The sequence below is a fragment of the Populus trichocarpa genome, chromosome 14 (assembly GCF_000002775.5).
Source record: "Populus trichocarpa isolate Nisqually-1 chromosome 14, P.trichocarpa_v4.1, whole genome shotgun sequence".
NCBI classification, from domain to species: Eukaryota; Viridiplantae; Streptophyta; class Magnoliopsida; order Malpighiales; family Salicaceae; genus Populus; species Populus trichocarpa.
In genome coordinates, this window is record NC_037298.2 from 103,724 (window position 1) to 125,988 (window position 22,265).

The 22,265-nt window shown below is 33.6% G+C and overlaps 3 protein-coding genes across 14 annotated transcripts; 2 read left to right on the forward strand and 1 right to left on the reverse strand.

The window, feature by feature from the left end:
- Nucleotides 1–691: 691 nt before the first annotated feature.
- LOC18104730 (organic cation/carnitine transporter 7) lies at nucleotides 692–9,368 on the forward strand. 5 transcript variants are annotated; one of them, XM_052446735.1, is made up of 8 exons: nucleotides 693–1,078; nucleotides 1,511–1,555; nucleotides 1,706–1,974; nucleotides 2,263–2,500; nucleotides 2,644–3,169; nucleotides 3,277–3,479; nucleotides 8,810–9,057; nucleotides 9,123–9,368. In XM_052446735.1, the coding sequence occupies exons 1-8, from the start codon at nucleotides 890–892 to the stop codon at nucleotides 9,127–9,129; spliced, it is 1,725 nt and encodes a 574-aa protein (XP_052302695.1). In that variant the 5' UTR covers nucleotides 693–889; the 3' UTR covers nucleotides 9,130–9,368. The 5 variants fall into 5 exon arrangements, 4 of the variants coding, with proteins under 4 accessions (XP_052302696.1, XP_052302695.1, XP_052302694.1 ...); XR_008057182.1 differs by lacking the exon at nucleotides 3,277–3,479 and having other exon boundaries at nucleotides 692–1,078; XM_052446734.1 differs by having other exon boundaries at nucleotides 8,810–9,368.
- Nucleotides 9,369–14,612: 5,244 nt separating this feature from the next.
- LOC18104732 (uncharacterized) lies at nucleotides 14,613–16,683 on the reverse strand. Its single transcript, XM_024584754.2, has 3 exons — nucleotides 16,541–16,683; nucleotides 15,965–16,282; nucleotides 14,613–15,473 (listed from the first exon to the last, which is right to left on the reverse strand). The coding sequence occupies exons 2-3, from the start codon at nucleotides 16,278–16,280 to the stop codon at nucleotides 14,743–14,745; spliced, it is 1,047 nt and encodes a 348-aa protein (XP_024440522.1). The 5' UTR covers nucleotides 16,281–16,282; nucleotides 16,541–16,683; the 3' UTR covers nucleotides 14,613–14,742.
- A 551-nt stretch (nucleotides 16,684–17,234) lies between these two features.
- On the forward strand, nucleotides 17,235–22,178 carry LOC7497296 (YTH domain-containing protein ECT4). Of its 8 annotated transcripts, none has more exons than XM_024585602.2 (8): nucleotides 17,235–17,403; nucleotides 18,237–18,329; nucleotides 18,421–18,595; nucleotides 18,796–18,872; nucleotides 18,958–19,464; nucleotides 20,034–20,573; nucleotides 20,937–21,149; nucleotides 21,464–22,178. In XM_024585602.2, exons 2-8 carry the CDS (start codon nucleotides 18,282–18,284, stop codon nucleotides 21,830–21,832), a joined length of 1,929 nt encoding a protein of 642 aa, XP_024441370.1. In that variant the 5' UTR covers nucleotides 17,235–17,403; nucleotides 18,237–18,281; the 3' UTR covers nucleotides 21,833–22,178. The 8 variants fall into 8 exon arrangements, with proteins under 8 accessions (XP_024441370.1, XP_024441374.1, XP_002320660.2 ...); XM_024585606.2 differs by having other exon boundaries at nucleotides 18,469–18,595; XM_002320624.4 differs by having other exon boundaries at nucleotides 17,236–17,403; nucleotides 18,292–18,329.
- The last annotated feature ends 87 nt before the right edge of the window (nucleotides 22,179–22,265 follow it).

Genomic DNA, 22,265 nt, shown 5'->3' on the forward strand with positions numbered 1-22,265 from the left:
GCTAGTAGTGAAGTAGAATACACGCACACACATTGGGAGAAGAGGGACAAATGTAGATGAGCCCAAAACATGTATCTCCATGATACATAACAAAAAGAAAGGTTGAGATTTTGGGAGAAGAAGGACAAAAGCGGGTGAGGAAAACGGGAATACAAAGGGGCCGGCAAATAGATAGAGGCCAGCCATTGAGGGAGGTGGCAACAACCAAGTCACTTTGTGATAATTAGAAGTATCACAACAGTTCAAATTTAACCAAAAACAAAATGTTAAAATGAGAAAATCCCATAAATTAAGTAAATGAATGTATATACTTTTTAATTTATGATTACAAATTTTTAAAAAAAAAAATATTGAAAAAACATGTATATTTATCCTTTTTTTCCAAAAAAATTTAAAATAGCTAGTTATATATATATATATATATATATTAATTATATATATACATATGTTGTTTTTGAGATTTTATCTAGAATAATGAATCTTTTAAAATAAAATTATTATAGGATATATATTTTGATTATTTATATTAAAATTAATTTATTTTTATATATTAATTTTTTATTAGGTGTTAACTATTTGGAAAAAAGTTTTTTTTTTTAAATTAAAAACCAATCCTAAACTTAGAAGTGAACCAATTAATATAAAACTGGAATGAGAACATGTAATCCACTATAAATTCGTCACAACCATTGCTTGCCGTACAACCAAAGATACGTAGACGTCAGGGAGAGGAAGAGTCAAAACTCATACCCCACGAAGCCTGAAAAACTAGCTCAAGAAAACAGAGAAACCCTTGTCTACCTAAACTCTAAGAATGTATGCTTGGTTTAAAGATTTGTATTGGTTGATTTGTTGATGCAAATCCTTCGTTTTTGTACCCATCAAAAAGATGAGCAGCAACCAACATGGAAACACAACAACAACAACAACAGACCTATCAGCAAGAAGGTCGCCAACCCCTCAACATGGGTTCTCCTTCTTTGACTCTATTTCTTATCGTTGGAATTCTTTGTTTCAGAATCAAAAGAATAAATTCCATATAGAAGAAGAAGAAGAAGAAAGATCTGCATTTATTAAGGTCTGTTCTTCCTTCTCCACCGGTTCCCCATTTATCTGCTTGTTTTGATGATGCGTTTTATGGTCTTTATTATTCTTAATTAAGACTTACATTGGTTGACTTTGAAAGAACAAATCTTTAGCGTCTATCTCATCGTCAAGAAATTCATTTGTTGTTAATGGATAGCTAGTAATCAATCCTATATTTAGTGAAAGTTAGACACTTGTGATTCAAAATGCTGACCTTTTTTTTTTTTTTTTTACAATGTTTGCTTATAATATAGCATTCTGTCTTTTATATGTATGTATGTATGTTTCATGATTAGCGAGGGATGCACCCAAAAACTGGATGAGACATGGGAAGTTTATATTTTTTTTCTCAATTCAATCTTCTTATGCCTTGAGAGCATCTCTGAATAGACTGTAGGACATAATCTGCTGAATTTAACTACAAAGTTTGATTCCTGCTCCAAGAAACATACATGATCTTCAAAACATGGTAATGATTAGCTCAGTAATTTTCAAATCATATTCATCATCTTGATCTATGTGGTCTTTTAAGGTGTTTTCAAGCAGTAATACACTACCAATTAAGCAGCAAAAGTTATTGATGCTTGTATTAGTTACCTTAGTTTCTTTATATTTTTAGATGACAGATGGAGGTCCAAGGTATACTGTCGATGACGCCATTCTGGCCATGGGGTTTGGAAAATTTCAATACCTCGTGCTTCTCTATGCTGGCATGGGTTGGGTTTCAGAATCCATGGAGATGATGATTTTATCATTTGTAGGACCAGCAGTTAAGTCTGATTGGGATCTTACTTCTCAGCAAGAGAGTCTAATAACCAGTGTGGTTTTTGCTGGCATGCTGGTTGGAGCATATTCATGGGGTGTAGTTTCCGACAGATGTGGAAGAAGGTTGGCCTTCTATAATTTTCTGCATTTCTGTTTACAACCCTTTTTTTACTTGAAGGTCATAATAATTATTCACAGAACTTGGAGATGCTTCTGCTATCATTTGTATTGATTGAAAGTCACAATAAAAGCTTTAAACAGATCTCCCGTCAACTCCAACTATGGTTTTAGTGGCTTTTTTTTTTTTTTGTCAGATTACATAAGCTGTGCCTCTTTGTTGAACTACAGCTGGAATATTTTTTCTGTACTCCCTCAAATGTGCTCTACTGTTTTTTTATTGTATTTCTTCAGGAAAGGTTTCTTGGTTACAGCAATAATTACTTTTGGAGCTGGTTTTTTAAGTGCTTTTTCCCCAAACTATATCACATTGCTTATTTCTCGTTGCTTGGTTGGTCTTGGTCTTGGGGGTGGTCCTGTACTCCTAGCTTGGTTTTTGGAGTTTGTACCAGCACCAAATAGAGGTGCTTGGATGGTGATTTTCTCAGCATTCTGGACATTTGGAGCAATCTTTGAGGCTGCGCTAGCATGGGTATGCTTATGATTTCTTATCCTAAGATTTCGAAACTTTCTTGCTTTTCTCTAATGGACACTACGATGTGTCATTTGACGCTATCATTTGCATATCCATGCTTCTATTGGATGTGGTTTCATCCTTGCTTCATTCTCTGACAGATTATCATGCCTAGATTAAATTGGAGGTGGCTGCTGGCGCTATCTGCTCTGCCTTCATTCCCTCTCCTTTTATTTTATTTCATGACACCAGAATCACCAAGGTATTTTTGCTTGGAAGGCCAGAAAATTGATGCCCTCAGCGTCTTGAACAAAATAGCCAAACAAAATGGAAAAGAATTGCCTCTCGGTGTTCTTACTACAGATAACGAAATCGAGGCACAAGGAATAAAGAATCTTCCCACAGAAGGCACAGAAGAAGTTGCTATTCCTTCTGCCACTCCTCTTAACTGGAAGGATTCTGACATGGGGGTCTTAAAATCCCTGTTAATGCTTCTTTCACCAAAACTGATTAGGTCAACCGTGCTTTTATGGGTGGTATTCTTTGGGAATGCGTTTTCATACTATGGCCTTGTGTTGCTGACAACCGAGCTGAACAATAGGAGCAATACATGCCATCACACTAAAGCGCAGTCACAGGGGTCTTCTGATGTAGATTACAAAGAAGTTTTAATCGCTAGTTTTGCAGGTGAGTTTTCACAGATATTACAGCAGTGTTTTTATTTACACGATAATCCTGATTCTGTGATCTGTTCAAGGAAAAGCTTATAACATCTGACTTTTATTTGGATCCAGAGTTTCCGGGGCTCATCGTGTCAGCTCTCATAGTTGATAGGATTGGTCGTAAGCTTTCATTGGCGGTATTGTTCTTTGTGAGCTGCATCTTCCTGCTGCCATTGGTAGTCCATCAGTCACCAAGTGTCACAACAGTTCTTCTCTTTGGTGCTCGAATATGTATCACAGGAACCTTCACCATCGTCTTTATATACGCTCCAGAGGTGAGTCATGGCAGTTGAATCTCATTTTATTATCTCATAATCAAGAACCTTCACAAAAAATAAAAATAAAAATAAAAAATAAGATTTTAGCTTACACCAACTCCTCTGGGTCATCTTGTGCTAATAAGGATGTCAAGAAATTTATTGAGAAAAAAGAGAGAAATTTTTTCATTAAAAAACTAATAAATATGTCAAGACTATAACAATTTTCTTATAAGAAATCAAATTAATAATTTATAATACTGATCTTAATATTTTATATCTATTATAGTCTAATTTAATTTCATTTGATTTAAATTAGAAATTATCATGAATAAGAAAAATATGAAAAGAATTTAATTTTTTTAATATTTTATATTGTTAAAAATATTTGCATATAAGAGAAAAATATTGAATTGTTCATTTGTTTTTCAAAAACTTCTAAATAAAATTATGAAAAGCTTCTAAAATGTGTTTTTCATACTTGATAAATTTGAAAAACTAAAAAACTAGTTTTTTTTTTAATTTTCTAGAATGAAAAATATTACATTTAAACATAAACAGAGAGTTTCAGTTCTTTTTTTTTTTCCAAATTTTTTAAAAATCGAGTTTTACTTGATTCCTTCTAACATGACCCATCCATCCTCCCTATTCATCCATCTTTACGTGCAGACTTGTGCAGTCCTGTAAATCACTGCAGTGATTGTGTTACTAGCTATTTAACTCACGCAAGTTAGATATTTGATTTTTATAAAAAGTAGGTTTATTTATGCATTTTGTATATAAAACATTTTTAAGTGTAATTTAAAAAACTCATATATGCATGTAATTAATCTAATAAATAAAGAACTATGTGTATTAATAAACGGAATGAAAAATTATTAATGACAACTAAAAATTAAATTAGAAAAATCAAAAGAGATGTATAAATCAAGATTTGAAATATTTATTCAGTTGTGTTTACTTAATTTGTTTATTTAAAAAAATATTAAAAATAAACACATATTAAATTGATTAAATAAAATAAAAGTGATTAAATAAAATAAAATAAAAATAATATTATGTAAAGCAGCACATATTAGAAATATTATCTAAAAATAAATATTTTATTAAATAAAATTCTTATATACAAAAGATATATAAAAAAAACTATAGTTGAATTAAAATAATCTTAAATACGCACAACACCATAAAAAAGTCCCCCCTTAAATTAATAACTAGCCTTAAAAAAAAGAGGGGGCAAAAGAGCCTAGACTCGCGAGCCTATGGGCCATCATTTTTTATTTTTTTAAAAAAAAATTAAAGGTGACATGTTGTCCGTCAAGGTAAATGACGTGTTGTTTGCAAGCCTAGATTCCGGTCACCACAATGGTGGCAAAAAATCAGGGCAATGACTCTTTTAACAAAAAAAAAACCAATTTTAAAGTTATTTTAATCCAAAAACACATCATCAACACCCTTATAACACCCTCAAATCATTCCATCAACTCTAAATACCAAAAAATAGCCCAAAACCTGAAATTAAACCGAATTAGTTTTTGCTATGTCGGCTTAAATCCAACATTGAGGTTCCAAACAACCACCATGAAGCCCTAGAGTGGATGATGACTTTCTCTCTCATCATCGGAATCCGGCAACCCCTCTTTATCATCTCTTTAACCAATGATTGAAAAATAACATTGTTGCACGTGTGTGACGTTGGCGATATCGTCAACTCTCAGGTATGGGTATTTGTCTATCTGGAAAACATAGAGAGACAAGAAATTCTTGTCTTTTATCAATGGAAAGCAGAAATGAGAATCGCCACCTAGTTTTTGGTCATTAGGAACTCTAATTGGTCTCAGAGATCGGGCACGGGGACTAGTTGTATAAAGGAAAAACATTAGCATCTCAAATACGTCCTACCTAAGGTAAGCTGTATTATTTAATTGTCTGATAAAAATTAAGGTTTTGTCGTGTTTTCTAATTATTGGTTTGTATATGGTTTAAGAAAAGTTCTCCTCGGTATGGAGATTCTTGTCTCATCAAGTAAAACCTAACCGTTCTATGTCAACTAAAGAAAACTATCTTTTTAATATCAAGAATACGTCTTAAATCATTAATATTAAAAGAAAACAAAATGATTTTTTTGGAATTTTTGAAATATTAGCCTAGTTCTCATGACTTTGATAAATTGGTTATTAAAGCCAAAATGCATTCTAAAACATATATTTTTTTTAAAAAACTTTGTATAAAAACATGATATATATTTTTTTAAAAGACTTGGTTGCATGCATGAAAACAAGACTTTTTTTTTAACATTTCGGAGAAAACCAGGTGTTTTAATACCGGATTTGCATCTTTACAGTATAAAAATACAAACTAATATTGTGCAAAATTGATAGGAAAATACACGGGAAAATCATAAATTTTTTTAAAAAGATATTTGGATATTTGGATTTTTTTTACTAGGTTGGGCCCGGCCCAACCACTTTGGTCTAGGCCGACACTGTCTGGCCTAAAAAACTAAAACAAACAGTGGAGAGACTCTCCACTGTTCACGCAGAACAGTGGAGTGACCTAAAGAAGACGAAGAAGAAGAGGAGGAAGAGAAAAAAGCAGACTTGCGGCTTAGCGGTGCTGCTGGTGGCGATGGACGATGTTGCGGTTGTGGACTGTGGCGCTGACTGGCTGGTGGTTCTTCTTTCTTTCTTTGCGTTTCCCTTATGCTTTTTATTTCTTCTGCTATGTTCTTTCTCTTGTTCCCTGTTTTATTCTCTCTCCCTCTCTAGTCCTCTCAAACGTCCTCTGGTTCAAAATTCAACTATAATTCTCTGTTTTTTTCTCGTTCCCTCTGTTTCTCAAACATTCTCTCCCCTGTTTTCTCTTCTTCTGCCCCCCTTTGTTTGCCTCTATTTTTTAATTTCTTTTTCATTTATGTTTCCTCTCAAATTTATCGTTTTTCCTCGAAATCCCCCCTTTTTGTTTTTTTTGCTCTTCACCTTCTCTATATCTCGAACATTTATTTCCCTTCTCTTACATTCATCCCCTCTTTTTGTTTGTCCCTCTCCTGTATTTATAGGAGGTCAGGGGAGAAAGCCACCCCTACCCAGTCCAATCGCGCTGAATGGGTAAGGTGGTTGGGCGGCCACTGGACAGTCGTTCCAAGGTGCCACAGAGCTTGTCTCCTTTGCCTTTTCATCTTTGACAGGTCAATGGGTGTGGGTCGTGTCGGTTTTGGATCTTCAGGAGAGAGAGGGAAAGCGGGAAAAAAACAGGGGAATAAACCTTTTCTTCCCTTGCCTTTACGTGTGCAGGGGAATAAGGAGAATAGTATCGTTCAAAAGGGCACTGTTTCATTTTTTTTTTAGGTTGGGAAAAAAATTGAATTTGGGGAATAACCCAAAAATAGGTTATGAAAAACACAAATGAACTTGTGCATCAAAATGGATTTTTTAAAATCTCAATGAACCTAAATTGTATAAATTGCTTTATTTTGAAAGATTAAGGACCTATGAGTATTTTTTATGCAATCTCTGACAAGTCATCCATGTTTGGCAACTTTTTTATTTTGGACCCCTTCTTTCAATTTCACGTATGACTAAGAGATTACAAGTAATTGGCCTTCAATTAGGATTAATTGAACAAAATAAAACTAAAATGAATTGTTAGAAAATGAACAATAAGTCTAGTGTTTTGTGTGTGTGTATGAACAATGAAAATCAACAATAACTAAGCCAAGACTATTAGTGTATTAACAAAAAAAAAATTAAAAGGGTTCAGTGTTTTACTATAGGATGTGAGGAGATACATTGTGGATTCAAACAATATAATTACTATTTTGCTCTTCATTCTTAACAATTGCCTTTGAAGTGAGGGTAAAACCGTATTTTCCATGGGATTCAAATGTCATTTGAGAATGGATTGGGGGCAAGATTTTTGTTTTGTGTATTTTATGTATAGGAAAAATAGTATATTATCCCTGGGGGCTTGGAAAAATTAGCCTTTGGTCCAGGGGATTTTGCTTCTTTACAAGTTTATTTGTACAGTGAAATAACTTTCGAGCCCTTCATGTCCAAGAAATATTGACCTTTAAGTGAGGGGTTCTTATGTCTTTACACATTTTATGTACAATTAAATTTTGTTTTTGCCCTTTGACTTCGATAAATTAAAGGCTCTTAAGAAGGTATTTTCGTATTTGCATCATGATTTTTTTTTATAATATTTGTATGCCCTTAACGTTGTTTTAGTAATTTGCAATATTATAATATTAATAAATTGATAAAGTTAGCCTACGCTTGCCATGCACGTGTAGGCATGTCGTCGCCCCCTGCTCTATTTGGGTGGCGCGTTGAGGCACGTATAGTGGTAAAAAAAGGTTGATTGCCTACTCATCTGACATGAAAGATAGCGACACATCTTTCAGAGTGGTGCATATTGGCATATGAGCGGCGGTGCAGCAACGATCGACTTTTTTTCTCCTCCACTTATTTTCTCTCTCCCATGCCTTGGTATACGTGCAAAGCTCTTTGTGTCCTCCAGTTTTTATTTGTTTTGGGTTTGGTCTTCATTCTTTTGATTTCTATTTTTGTTAGATTCAATGCTTTTTAAGTTTGTTTTGTTTTTAATTTCATCTCTAATCATTTAATCTAATTAGATCTTCTTATATAATCTAGTCCTTCTTCTTTTTATTGCTATTTTTTTATCCTTTTTTTATGTTTTTTTTTTAATTATGTCATTGGGAGTTTGATTTAATTTTGTTTGGTTTCCATTTTGGTCCTTATTTTTTTTATCCTTTTCTTTATTTATTTTGTTTTTCAATTTAGTCCCTAATTAGTTTCTTTCAATTATTTTTGTGCATTGTTTAGTCCTCATTATTTTAATTTTAGTTATTTTAAATTTTTATTTTTTTATGGTTTGAAATTTTTTGTGTGGTTTTTTTATGTTTGTTTTTTACAGTGTATTGTTAATCTTATAACTTAGTCCACTCGTTTCGATGATAAATATTATTTTTTTAACCTGATTTGTCTCATGTTATTAATCCAATGAATATTATTTTTTAACCCAGTCCACTAATTTTGAAAAAATTTAATCTAATATGTTTCATGTTATTGTTATTTGAATATTATTTTTTTACTTTTTGAAAAAATTTGGAGAGGCCTGCGTGGCACGCGAGTCCCGTCTGTACTATAACTAAAACCTGTACTTCATCCCACTTATGGCAGAAATCTGCAAGCAATTTTACATTTCGCACTCAATAGTACACATGGCCTATAGGAGTTGAATCTTCACGCATTGAATATCCCACCATTTTGTTTATCATTGAACTCAAGTTACTTGTCTGTGATAAAATATGGTTGTTTGTTTGCCAGATTTACCCAACATCAGTGAGATCAACAGGCATTGGAGTTGCAAGTTCGATGGGAAGAATTGGAGGGATGATTTGCCCGCTTGTGGCAGTAAGTCTGGTGCAAGGATGTCATCAGACAGCAGCACTTATTCTTTTCGTGTGCATAATATTTGTAGCAGGATGCTGCGTTATGCTGTTTCCGTTTGAGACCAAAGGCCTTGAACTGACTGACAGTATATCGAGTACAAAAAACGAAAAACCTAAGGCTGTGCGCGCTGTGAAACAAGAAGAGCCTTAGCTTGATCTGTCAGATAAGTCCTCCCTAACATATTAAGGCTGTGAAACAAGAAGAGCCTTAGAGACCATTGCTTTATGTATGAACTTAATTTTATTTTCAGGGAGACTCTTCCTTCCTTTGTACAGTGTTTAATTATTAAGAGTAAAGATACAATCTTTGTAATTTGGCAAGTATATTGCTTGGTGGATTCTACAATTGCATTTATTGCAATAACCTTGTTTGTTACTTGTAAGATATATAATAACAAAATTGTAATAAAAAATACATCTTGCTTGTACCTTAATCTTTCATGGTGAAAGGTTCGGATCAACTATGAAGCCGTAATTAATTAATTAATTGCATGTGGTGATTACTGAAACAGCATATAAACTAAAATATAATTTATTCAAGGACTATATTTTTAGATCTAAAATAAAAATCAAGTAAGAACTTGATTAAGTTAATTTCTAAAATTATCATGAATTAATATATTAATATTATTCAAGGGGATTAATATTTTGTCAATTTATACGGTTTTTTAGATTTTTTTATAAATAGTAAATGATAAATTAATTTTGAAGATATAAAAATAAATTTTTGAATTATAAAATTTTATAGGGTTTTTTGGATTATACTATTGACATCAAAATCTAGAATTATAACATGATAAATTAATTTTGAAGATATAAAAATAGAAGGTAGTATTTTTATCATACGTTTTCAATAAATTCCCTAATTTTTTTTATCTAATAATCCTCCATTGCTAGATGCAACTTTTTACCAAATTCTACAAAATAAAAAAGTAGAAATATTAGATTGAAAATGCATTAATTAATAAATCATAAAATAGAAGGTGTAAGTTTATAAAAAAAATTACATGACTTAAGGTTTTTATAGATTTCAAAATCATTCATCAAAGTTCTAATAATGTCGGTTATAACTGGTACATGATACAATTAATTTTGACAATAAATAAGTGATTAAATTATTGTTGGAGAAAGAAAACTTTTAAATTGATTGAGTATACGAACGTCAGTGTTAAAAACCGATTAAAAAGTCATTGTAGATGTAAAAATAACTAGCACATGTTGTATAACCATTGAAAGTATATTATATTATATTTTGAAGTATTACTTTTTCATAAACTTAAAATATTAAATTTATAATCATTAGGATTCTTACTAGAATCAATGAAATACCTTTTAATCTCATTTCTATTTTTCAAACTATCTTTCAAAATACCCATTCAAAACAACAACAAGTCTAGCTTTCCCAACCATTTATTAAAAGACAAAACAAGCTCTGATAATTCCAAATTTATAGTTTATAAAAAGGTGATGACTTGCATTTTAAATAGCTAGTTCAAATTAAATGCATCTGGAGGTTGTGTATTCACAACAACTATACTAATTTTTTTCTTCAAAAAACCAAATACTATTTTAATATTCTAATCTATTTATTCAATTTTTTTTATGGTTTAATTTATCATTTAATTTTTTTTTTTTTTGTAGAATTTTCAGTTTTATTTGTACCCATACCAACTACGATCTTTAGAAAATTTCTAAACCTGTACGGTTGTTGTTTGACGTGGGGCAGCACACATGCTTTGTTTACTCCAATTATCAAAAGATGAGGATATTCCAGCTGGTACGAGATTCAGTCTGTGTTTGGTATTGCGGTAGTTTTTATGGTTATGGTTTGAAAAAAGTTGTTTTATAAAAAGTACTTTTAGTTGAAGTTGGTTTGAAAAAATAGGTGTTTGGTTAAAACTGTGGTTGAAATTGAGGTTGAAGAAAAAGTAGTTTAATGTGTTTGGTTAAAAAAATACTTTTTAAATTGAGGTTATAAAATAATTAAAATATACATATTAAAATTGATGATTTTTAATTTAAATATTGTAGATTTAACTATTACTATTACTTCATGAAATAAATAATACTTTATATAAAATATTTTTTATTATGCATTTAAACCATCTACAATTCCATTATGTATAAAATTCATTCCACAAGAACTACAGTTTCTATAATTTTTTGAGCGTGCAATAAAATTAGATAAAATATTATCATGAATAAAATTAATTTGATATACAGTGCGAGTGAATTTAATTCTTTCTATACTAGTTTTTCAGGAAAGAAAATATTGTTTACATGACAATGTAAAACTAGTTTTTTTTAAAAAAATATATACAAAAACTATACACACTATATAAAAAAAAAACACCCGAACAGTGCAAATTGCACTGTTCAAAATATACAAAAACTATACACACACTTAAAAAAAAAAAAAAAAAACCCGAACAGTGCAAGTGAATTGCACTGTTTGCGTGCACAGTGCAAATGAATTGCACTGTGCACGCGAATGCAAAATTTAAAAAAGCAGTCAGGAGCTGCTTCGTGATGAATGTAGCGTTTTGAACGTGAATTGTCATGGGTCCCACCAGTTAATTTTAGCGTTTTTGATATTACCAAACACTTGACTCCTGCGTTTTAATTGAAACGCAATCTCAACCGCGTAAACAACGCACTCTGGCTAGCTGGAGAGGGAAAAAAAAATGGCATTGTCATGATGCAATGGACGTGTGAATCACGATTACTGTAAGAAGAGCATGTAAAGTTATATAGGAGCATTATACGTACATACCTTGTTTGTTAGCAACTTTGGAAACATCGAGTTTTAATTATATTTTATTCAAATTTATATGTTTGATATTTGTAAAACAATTATGAGTATAAAATATAAGCACTTGATATATTATTATCCTTGAAAAATAAAATAATATCAGCTTAGATTGGTGATTTCATAGAGAATCGACAGCGAAATCAATATTCCAGTAATAAAATTGATGTAATTGATCATATTTGATGAGTGCAATCAGTCAAATAAATTGAAAGAATCAGCGTAAATACTCAAATAAATAAAAAATTCATAAAAGATAGTTCCTTATATAACCTATTAATATATTATCTCTTAATTTAATCATTCCTATTCATAAGTAATCCATGTTTTATTCAGAAAACTTAAATCAGTATACATTCAAGATTGTTTTGGGATCAGTATATTTATATTTAATTAGTTGTTGTCATTTTGGGATCAGTGCTATATAGTATTGTAAGGATGTTAAGCAAGTTTGTTTGTTTTCTTATGAAGAAAACTGAAGTGAAAGTTTCATCACCAGTCCCTGTTGAGCCAATTGCATGCATGCATGTCTCTTCGAGATTAGGAATACGACTAGCTAGCTAGCTAGTAATATTTTCTATCTTCTGCCTAATTCACTTGATCTTGAGGTCCACAACATGTTTAATAATTCATTCATTCTTTTTGTGACGGGGGTGGGGTGGGGTGGGGGGGGGGGGGGGTCATAATTAGAACTCTCCAACAGGTCTCCCAAATAGACTTAAATAAACACAGCCCCAAAATGACCAAAAACGAAACCCTAACTAACCAGAAGTTTACTTGGTAAAAGCATGCAGGACAGTTAGATGGGAATTAAAAAAGCTAAATAGTAGTACAAAATTTTCAGAAAGGAGAGGGTGACGCCAAACCAGCATGGATTACCTCCACCTCCCAGTTGAAAATCAAGAAAAGATCGAACACAAAAACAAATGCAAACACTGGCAGTACTAATTGCCATTATCCCAATGTAGAGGAGCCATGCTTACTGCCCATTTTTTCTGGAGGACAAGGGAGGGAGATAATAATAATAATAAAAAAAAGCATTGCAATGTGTGAATCCACAGTGTAAATGTCTCTGGATACACAGTGAATTAACAAAATCTTTCAGTTTTTTTGTAATAACCATGCCTCAATCGCAATCTAGTTGGGATCGGCTATAGGGATCCCTTTGTGCCATTCCATGCAATCATAGATCAAAACTCCTCAATATCAAGAGATCTTGAATTCTTTTGCTCTATGAGAACCAAGATACTCATGTTAAGTATCAGAAAATCATAAGGAACTTCAGTATAAATAGATCAACAGATGACCACACAACATTTTTAACAATGCTTAACTACTTACGTTTGCTTATTTCTTGTAGTCACTGTAGAAATTGGTATCTGCAGAAAGGATAGCTGTTAAAGGAATTTCACAATATTTACTCAAAAAGAATGAAAGAAGGTTTCTTAACCAACAGTCCAGTTAGAGGTAGCACAGCCAACTCCTTGAGACCCCTTGACGCAGACCTCAAATGTATATGATTCCCATTTTGCAAGCCCTGGTAGGAAACCTTACTAGCTCCACAATCAGATTGAGAGCCACTATCCAGTTGCATGCATGTTATTCAATTACAATAAGTTAACAGAGAATGAAGAAGAAAAGTTTCAATGAATGAACCAACAGTGACAATAAACCAGAAAATAGAAAGGAAACCGGATTTTCAAACATTTACTCCAGATTCATTTTCTAGGGATGAGTTTTGTTGATATAAAACTCAAATGTAACTATGTTCAAGTGTGAGAATGCATGGGGAGCCATCAAGAACTTCACAGATACCTCTGCATCATCACAGAGAGCTCTAAAGCACAGAGATGAAAGAACCCAACACAGCAAAACCAACCATGAAAGCTTGGGCCAACCCATTTCTGTAAAGAGTCTAAATTGATGACTGAACCATGTAGAGGCTAAAATCTACAAGACAATGAGAGACATTTGTGGTGTTTAGAACAATCTTAAATTAAAGATCAGAAACGGGTTTTGCAGGGAAATAAGACTGAAAAAATTAATGTGGTATGGGTTCTACATGAAGTAATTTCAAATCTTATCAGGGACTGAAAATTTTCAAGACTAGCCAGAGTTGGGCTTGAGGTTGCGGCTGCGGTGCAACCTCAACTCTTTCTGAAGGGGTTGAGTTTGCACCGCAACAAAATATGTTGTTTGCATTGGTGGCAGATTTGAACCACCAACACAAACCTTATAGGTTTTTCTGATGCGACTCAAACAAGCTACCGTCCTTGTCCAACAATCTGTTCTTATTCAAAGATCAACCTCAGAAACAGTCTCTCTTTAGTTCAAGAACAAAAGCATCCTCTCTGTCTTATGCCATGGTGTGCAATTTTCACTCTTTTCAAGCAGCAAATGCTAGAGCTACTATAACACATAGAGCAAGGATAGGCGGGGAATCACCCACAACCATAAAGAGGTATAGGCTCATAGAAATTAATAACAATTTCAAGTGGTTCAATAAATCTAAAGTCACCACGTTGTTCCCATCTGTGCAAGCATTGATCATACTAGGACCCTGTTTAAGGGATGCCTGACTGAGGTCTATTTTGAATAAACAATAAAAACAATACTGGAACTATTGAGTTTTTATTGTAAGTTATTGAGCTAAGTTTTGGTTAAGATTTTTATTTATTAAAAAAAATTAAATTAAATAAATCTAATAAATATATCAAACCCAAAGAATTTAAACTTGATAGTCAGCTAAGCCCAATATAACATGAGTTTGACAAACATTCCAGATCCAAAAAACTTAAACATTACCAAGTTTCAAAACTATATGTCTGATGATCCTGAATAATCATTTACAATTTAAGTATAAAAGATATGGTAAATCATCATGTTTAATCTAAAATAATTGTTCATATTAAAAAATATGTCTTCGCTGAAAGTATTTCTCTTCTCTGAATGTAAAAAATATTTCTCAGTCATTAATTTCACATATATATTTAACTGCATTAAAGTTGCTTAACAACGCTACTTTCTGGTATCCATATCTGAAGAAGCCGATCATAAAAGGAACAAGTAGCCACTACAGAGCTGTTTTGTTTGACCTTATGAGATAAATTCCCCCTCTGCCAATCTGCACCGTAAGCAAGTGAGCCATGCTTGGTATAGGTTTCCATCACTTCTCCTTTCTCCTCATCAATCTTCACAACTGCAAAGCAATTGTGCATGCAAGCTGCTAAGACCACGCCTGGTACATATGGGTGGTGCTTGACTCTCCAAACTCCTCCCCCTAAACAAACTGAAGTTTCATTGACTGGTTTGGAAATTGATCTTACATCCCATAGCCTTAGATACTCATCATAACTACCGGTGAGTAAGATATTAGGGTCCCTAGGACTCTTTGCAATGCAACAGACACCCATCTTATGGACTTTAGAATTCTGAAACACCAAATTGGAAGGACCATCCCTTAAATCCCAACAACTGAATTTGCAATCATCCGAACCAGTGTATACCAACTGAGGTTGGTGAATGTCAAATGATGCAGCCCATAGCTCAAAATCATGTGCTTTCCACTCTTGAATTACATTTAACTGGGACTCTGAAAAGGACACTACAGATACAGAACCATCAGAAAGCCCCACTGAGATAGATGTGGTTGATGGATTCCAGTCCACACAAAGACACATAGAGGAGCTTATTTTTTCACCAACTATCTCTCTTAGAGATAGAGAGTCCCCTGCATCAAGAATTAACAAAAAACTCCTAAGAACCAAGCAAACAAGACAACAAGAGCATAGATTTCGTAGTCAAGTCACTAAATTTATAATTTCAGTCCATATAACCATTATTTTCCTACTTTGTCCAATTGTTAGGTTACATATCAATGTTAACCCTTCCCCTTTCTGAATCCCTCCTATCACAAGTACGAAAAAGGTCCTATCCCGGGTTTTTTAGGGCAACGCCAAAAGAGTTTATAAACTTACTAACTTAGCAGTCACCCATGATATTAACATGTAAGAAGGAAATAAGAAGGACCACCATCATTTGTTTCCAAGAAAATGCGTTTTTAAGGACATGGAAAATTGTAAGATTAACTATACACCAATAACATTATTCATGGGCAAAATTCCTTTTTTCACTTCATATTTTTCAAGAATCAAAACTTCACTCATAAATACGCGCGCACATGCCACGCAACTTAAATTTTCAAAATCGAAGTTCTTTTACCTCCATTAGAACAGCACTCTAATCCATGAACTCTCAAGCAACCATCAGCATCAGCTTGCGCAAGCATTGGACCCACATTCCCAACGACAGGACTCCACTTAATGTCAAAAATCCCCCCAGTCTCCACGCGGTAAAACAACTCGAACCGACCCACATCAGGATTTACATCGAAAAGTGAAATGCTACCAGTTCGACTCGGCCTATCCCCCTCCTGCAAAGTGTAAGTTGCAGCTGCTAAAACATTGTGATACGGCTCATGCGTACAAAACTCTACTGCGTCTGCATTGCCATCTAGATAACACTGTGCCACTTCCATGCCTAGTTAACAAAACGAGAAGAGTTGTTTAAAGCATTTGTAATATCATAAAAATGGTTGGGATATTATGTCAAACAGTTTGTGGACACAAAATTGAAGAGTCAAATTTTACAACCAAGACCGCAGTTTGGTTTGAGAATTTGTGTTTATGCCTGTCTGTGGTCGTGATTGTTAGGAGTGGCATGTCATGCAAATTTTGTTGAGTTCTACTCCTATATATGCAAAATAAATAAATAAATCTTCCTTGAGAGAGGAGATACCTTAGGGTGATGTTTGTCGTAACTATAAGTTGATTTTTAGATGCTTCCATTATAAATTGAGGGATTGTGACTCCTTTTGTCCCTGTACTTGTATAAAATATTTAATTTGATCACTCTATGAAAAATAAAGTTAACAGCGTGATTATTTATTTCATATTTTTATTAAATTAATATTAAAAGGAAAAGAAAAGAAATTTTATTATTTTAATATATTTTAAAATACAATATATTAGTAATACAATACATAAATATCTTTCAATTAAAAAATATATTAAAATAATAAAATTTCTTTTCTTTTCTTTTCTTTTTTCAAATCAGTGCAAGGCAGGATGTGAGAGTTGAAGAACTTTTTTCTTTTATACTTGTTTACTATTTATCCTAGGTTTAATTTTGGCTAAATTGGTTCAACTCAGCTAATTGCAAATTTATAAAATCAAAAATTTATCCTAGGTTTAATTTTGGCTAAATTGTTTACTATTTTAAACTTGATCGAATCAGAAACCAGGTGTGTATTTAGTAATATGATATATAATATTTTTATAAAAAATATTTTTCAATTAAAAATATATTAAAATAATATTTTTAACATTAAAATAATAAAATAATAATAAAACTATTAATTTAATATTTTTTTAAATATTTTTTTTTTAAAAAACATTGATGGAGTTCTACTACACTCGACTTATTTATTTTTAATTTTAAAATTGTTCACTCCCTCTATATAACTATGTTGGGAAAAAGATATATACTTTTTTGGTATTTTGACTTAGATTCTGGTGCCATTTCTGAAGAGATCTTCCTCTGATTCATTCATATGGCGGCAACCCAATCACTATCACAACCTGATCCAGATCGTCCCTCTGGTACTTCTCTACCTGCCCCACTTCTTATCTTCATCATAATTGTATACAGTTTTTATCTTTTTCCTTTTTCTTTTTAATTCAAAGTCTCCTTTTTGTTGTTGGGGTGTTTTGATTTGATGGAGATTAAGTCATTTAAAGGATGAATTGGCTTGTGGATTGTTTGGTCATGTTCGTTTGAATATAAAAAGTCAATCTTTCTTTTTCTTTCTTTAGTTTTTGGAGGATCCTTGTCTTTTTGTACGCTGAGATATTGTAAACATGTATGAGGTATTAAATTGCTTTGATCTGGGCTGTGCTGGGTGTTTCATTTTGAGATCTGAGATCTGGGTTGTGTGAGGTGACCTTAATTATTGCAACTTCTCCGTTTTGCTTGTCATGTATAGCTAATTATTCAGTGAAGTATTGTGAAGGGGAGGTTCAAGAAGCTTAATTGATTTCTTGACATGGTTGCTTTCTGGAATTATGAGCCAGTGGCATGAAAAGAAAAATGTTTGATATGCTTGAGAATTCAAGGTGATGTCTGTTTTTATGAGCTAACTTATTGTTGTCAAGCTGATATCTTTGACTGATCAAAGAATGGTTATAGTGTATAGAATTTGGTTACTAATGAGTGGTTGCTCATTGTTTTGTATTATGTATGGCGGTAGCCTGTTTAATTCTTGTATCGAATAGATCTTACTGGTTTTTTTGTTTTTTTGTTTTTTTTTAAGTATTCACGTTCTTATATTTATCATACGTGCATAGGTCTGAATGTGTGGATTTGTGCGCACATATTCATAGCTTCAAGTTTTCGTATCTCCAATTTTAGCTTTGATTGGTCAATAAATTTGTAGTGCCTGTGTTTCTAAGACTCTACTAAGTCACTGAGCATACTGATCATGGATGCAGAAGAGAAACCTGCTGAATCAGATAACATGGAGGAGCGGGTAGTTATACATAAACTTCAATCCTCAGAACTTTTTTTTTCTTTCCATACTCACAAGTTTAAAATAAGCCTTATTTATAACTTCTTTTCAGACTCTATCAGCAAAAAATGAGACGTCAGTTTCTCCTAATTCCTCTCAGGATACAGCTCCTTTAGGTCATCCGAGGGATAACACAGGTCAATCTGAAGCTTTTGGTTCTCCTGGAGATCGTGCTGTCTATCCACCTAATATTTATGCCCCTCAGGCACAGGCGTTCTACTACAGGGGTTAGTCTCACAGTCCTTTTTAGGGCCCTGAACTTGACAGTCACTGATCACACTGATCATTGATGTCACACAGATGACACTAAGCATTAATGTTTAGACGTCAAATGCATGTAACTGCAATATTTTTCTGTTTTAGTTTCTGATTCTTGATATCTTAGGTAAATTAACTAAGGGGCCATTTTATTCATGTTGTCAATCAGGTTATGACAATGCGACTGGTGAATGGGATGAATATCCTCCATACATAAATGCTGAAGGGTTAGAAATTGGGTCACCTGTAAGCACCCCCTCCATTGCATCATTTTCTTACTTAGATCACATTTTCTATTATTCCCTGACCTTTTTTTTTTAATCTTATTTAGGGTGTCTACAATGATAATCCCTCTCTTGTATTTCATGCTGGATATGGATATAGTCCGCAAATGCCCTATGGACCTTATTCTCCAGTCACCACTCCTTTACCTTCTGTCGGTGGTGATGCACACTTGTACTCCCCTCAGCAATTTCCATTTTCTGGGCCACCTTATTACCAGCATCTAGGTCCTCCTAATATGTCATATATTACCTCACCATCACCCATTTCACAACCAGAGTTCAACACATTGGCAAACATCGACCAACAAGGTGATAACATGCTTTTCGGCCCAAGGCCTAGTTATCCTCCTGTGGGATCAATTAGTGGAGGCAGTTTTCCAGGAAAACATGGTTTCCATGATCTGCAGCATGGGTTTGATGGATTGAGATCTGGAGGACTTTGGTCAGCTTGGTCAAAGCCCTCTGATAGAAATAGGCCCTTGTCCCCCTTTTCACCTGCAGTTTCTCCACAGCCTATTGGCATGCTTGGGTCATTTGGGCAGAATGTTGGAATGGTTTGTTTTCTTACCTTTTTTTTAATATTCTGTTGATAATACATGATGCCACTTACCTTTTCTCATTACAAGATGTTACTGTAATTAATGGTGCAGATTGTTTTGTCCGAGATCAATTTTATAAGCTTAGTATTTGGAAATTTTATCATAACTTTAAATGATGATTTATGCAAGATTTCTGTAGCCCTAGCAAACCAATCATGCAAAAGACCTTATTTATTATTTGCCAATAAATGACTAAATGATTGTTTGAAGGCTCTTGCTTTTTTACTTATAAAGATAGTAGGCCAGCTGATGTTTTTAAGAATTTATTACATGGTTTTTACTAACCTTATCCTTCTTTTCTACCCATATCCAAAACATGGTACAAGAGGCCTAATAACATCCCTAGCTTACATTTGCACTGCCATAAATTTTGGCTATGACTGCAAACATTTTTAATGTACAAATAGTGTGCATTTTTGTTACTGATTAGCATGTTATGATGAGCACCAGGGATCGTCATAACAATTGATGAGGCAGATTATGGCTTTTAGTATTAAAGCTAGCTGACAAGTTTTTTGTTGCAGGCATCTCATCAACAAAGATCATTTTATGGCCTTGAATCAGGTTCAAACTCCTACAAAAGAGCCTATCTGCAGAGTGGTTACAATCAGGGATCTGGTTTTGGAAGTGCATCAATTTCTAGTTTGGGGACAAACAGCCGGGGCTGGCTCTCCCTTGAAAACAGCAGATTGCGAGGAAGAAGCAGTATTTCCTTATGTGGCTGCAACGGTAGTCTTGATATTCTTAGCGAGCAAAACAGAGGACCAAGGGCCTCAAAGTCTAAGGCTCAAAATACAGCTGATCATGGTCCTTCTGTTGATGATAAGAAACATAGCAAACCATCTGCCAAGATCCATGATGAGTCATACAACCAATCAGATTTTGTGACTGAATATAAGGATGCTAAGTTCTTCATCATCAAGTCATACAGTGAAGATAATGTTCACAAGAGCATCAAATATGGTGTTTGGGCCAGCACTCCAAATGGGAATAGAAAATTGGATACTGCCTATCATGAAGCTAAGGACAAGCAAGATCCTTGTCCTGTGTTTCTCTTATTTTCGGTAAATACCTGATTCTTCAGTGTTCAAAGATTAGTAACTTGGAAGCCAGACCACTGCCTTGGGCCAAAAAGAAAGAACTTGATATATATCACTGAACTAGAGATTTTGGTGATGTTTACATTTTTAAATGCATCAATGTCTTAGTGCTGTATTTACTCCTATCCAATATTGGAGGGAAACCAAAGCTCCTGCAACATATATGCCTCTTGAACTTCTAATTCTTTGTTAATTTCTATGTTTCCTTTATATTCTTCTAATTTTTTTTTAATCTTGTAGCAGGTGAATGCTAAATCTTTATTATTGCCTCTGAACTTCTAATTTCTTTTTTCTTGCTTATGTACTATCTGTTACTCTTATATGCAGGTGAATGCTAGTGCTCAATTCTGTGGGGTGGCTGAAATGGTTGGACCTGTTGACTTTGACAAGAGTGTGGATTACTGGCAGCAGGACAAGTGGAGTGGGCAGTTCCCTGTCAAATGGCACATTATTAAAGATGTCCCGAACAGCCAGTTTCGTCACATTGTTTTGGAAAATAATGACAACAAGCCTGTCACTAACAGTCGAGACACGCAGGAGGTAGGAATTCATTTGGAACATCAAAAAATTTCTTAGTGCTTTAGGTATTTTTGGTCCACAACAAGAAATTACCAGTGGTTTGTTGGTCCTTGAAATTCCATTTCCTGGAGAGTCTAGGTAGTTAGTTTATTCTGACTCAGTTGCAGTTCATGTGATGTCACTGGCTATATGTAAGCTTAAAATTTTAATGATAATGTGGCTATTTCTTTTCTAGGAAATTATTTGGTTTCTTTTCACACTTTTATAAATAGAAATTCCGAAACATGTATTTTCTGAGCTCTCTTGTACCTAATATAAAGTTTGATTTATTGCAGGTGAAATTGGAGCAGGGTGTTGAGATGTTGAACATCTTTAAGAATTATGAAACTGATACATCTATCTTAGATGATTTTGATTTTTACGAGGATCGACAGAAAGCCATGCAAGATAGGAAGGCCAGACAACAAGCCAGCCTGCTGGCTGTTGGTGTAGCCGGAGAAAGTGAGCACAGAAATGCAGTTACCTTGCCAACTGATATTATCAAGCAGATGTCAAAGAGTTTTGCTCAAGTTATCTGCTTGGATGAGTCTAGCAAAGAAGGCATTGTTACTGATCGAGCTAGTTCTGGCACTGATGGTTCTGTGGGAACTAGAGTTAAATTGGAAGATGGTATCATAACTGTCTCCCCCTCACAGACCAGTTAGGAAGAAACAAATACTGCAAGATTTGGCAGTGCCTGGTAGTGTATGTGACATGAACTTTAATTCTATCTTCTAGTTCTTCATTATCTTGTGAAGGTAGATAGTTATATCTCAGAATTGATTGGAGTACATCCATAACTGGATGAAGGGCTTATGAGTTTTGCGGGGCAGATGCGCTGCATGTATAATACATGGTTTTTTGAGTGTCGTGTTTTACTTGTAGTCAGTGTTCCTTTTGTTTTCCTGGTCCTAATGTTGCAGTTTGGGTGAGAATAGTTATGTGGAGACACTGGTTGAGATCTTGCATTTGCAAATAAGGGAAATATAGCAAAAGATGTTGAAGGAAGAACCTCATTGATTCTATTGTTTCTCCATAATGAGCTACGAATTCATTTATTTCATGTTATTCATCAATTTGTGAAAGAATCATGACAAT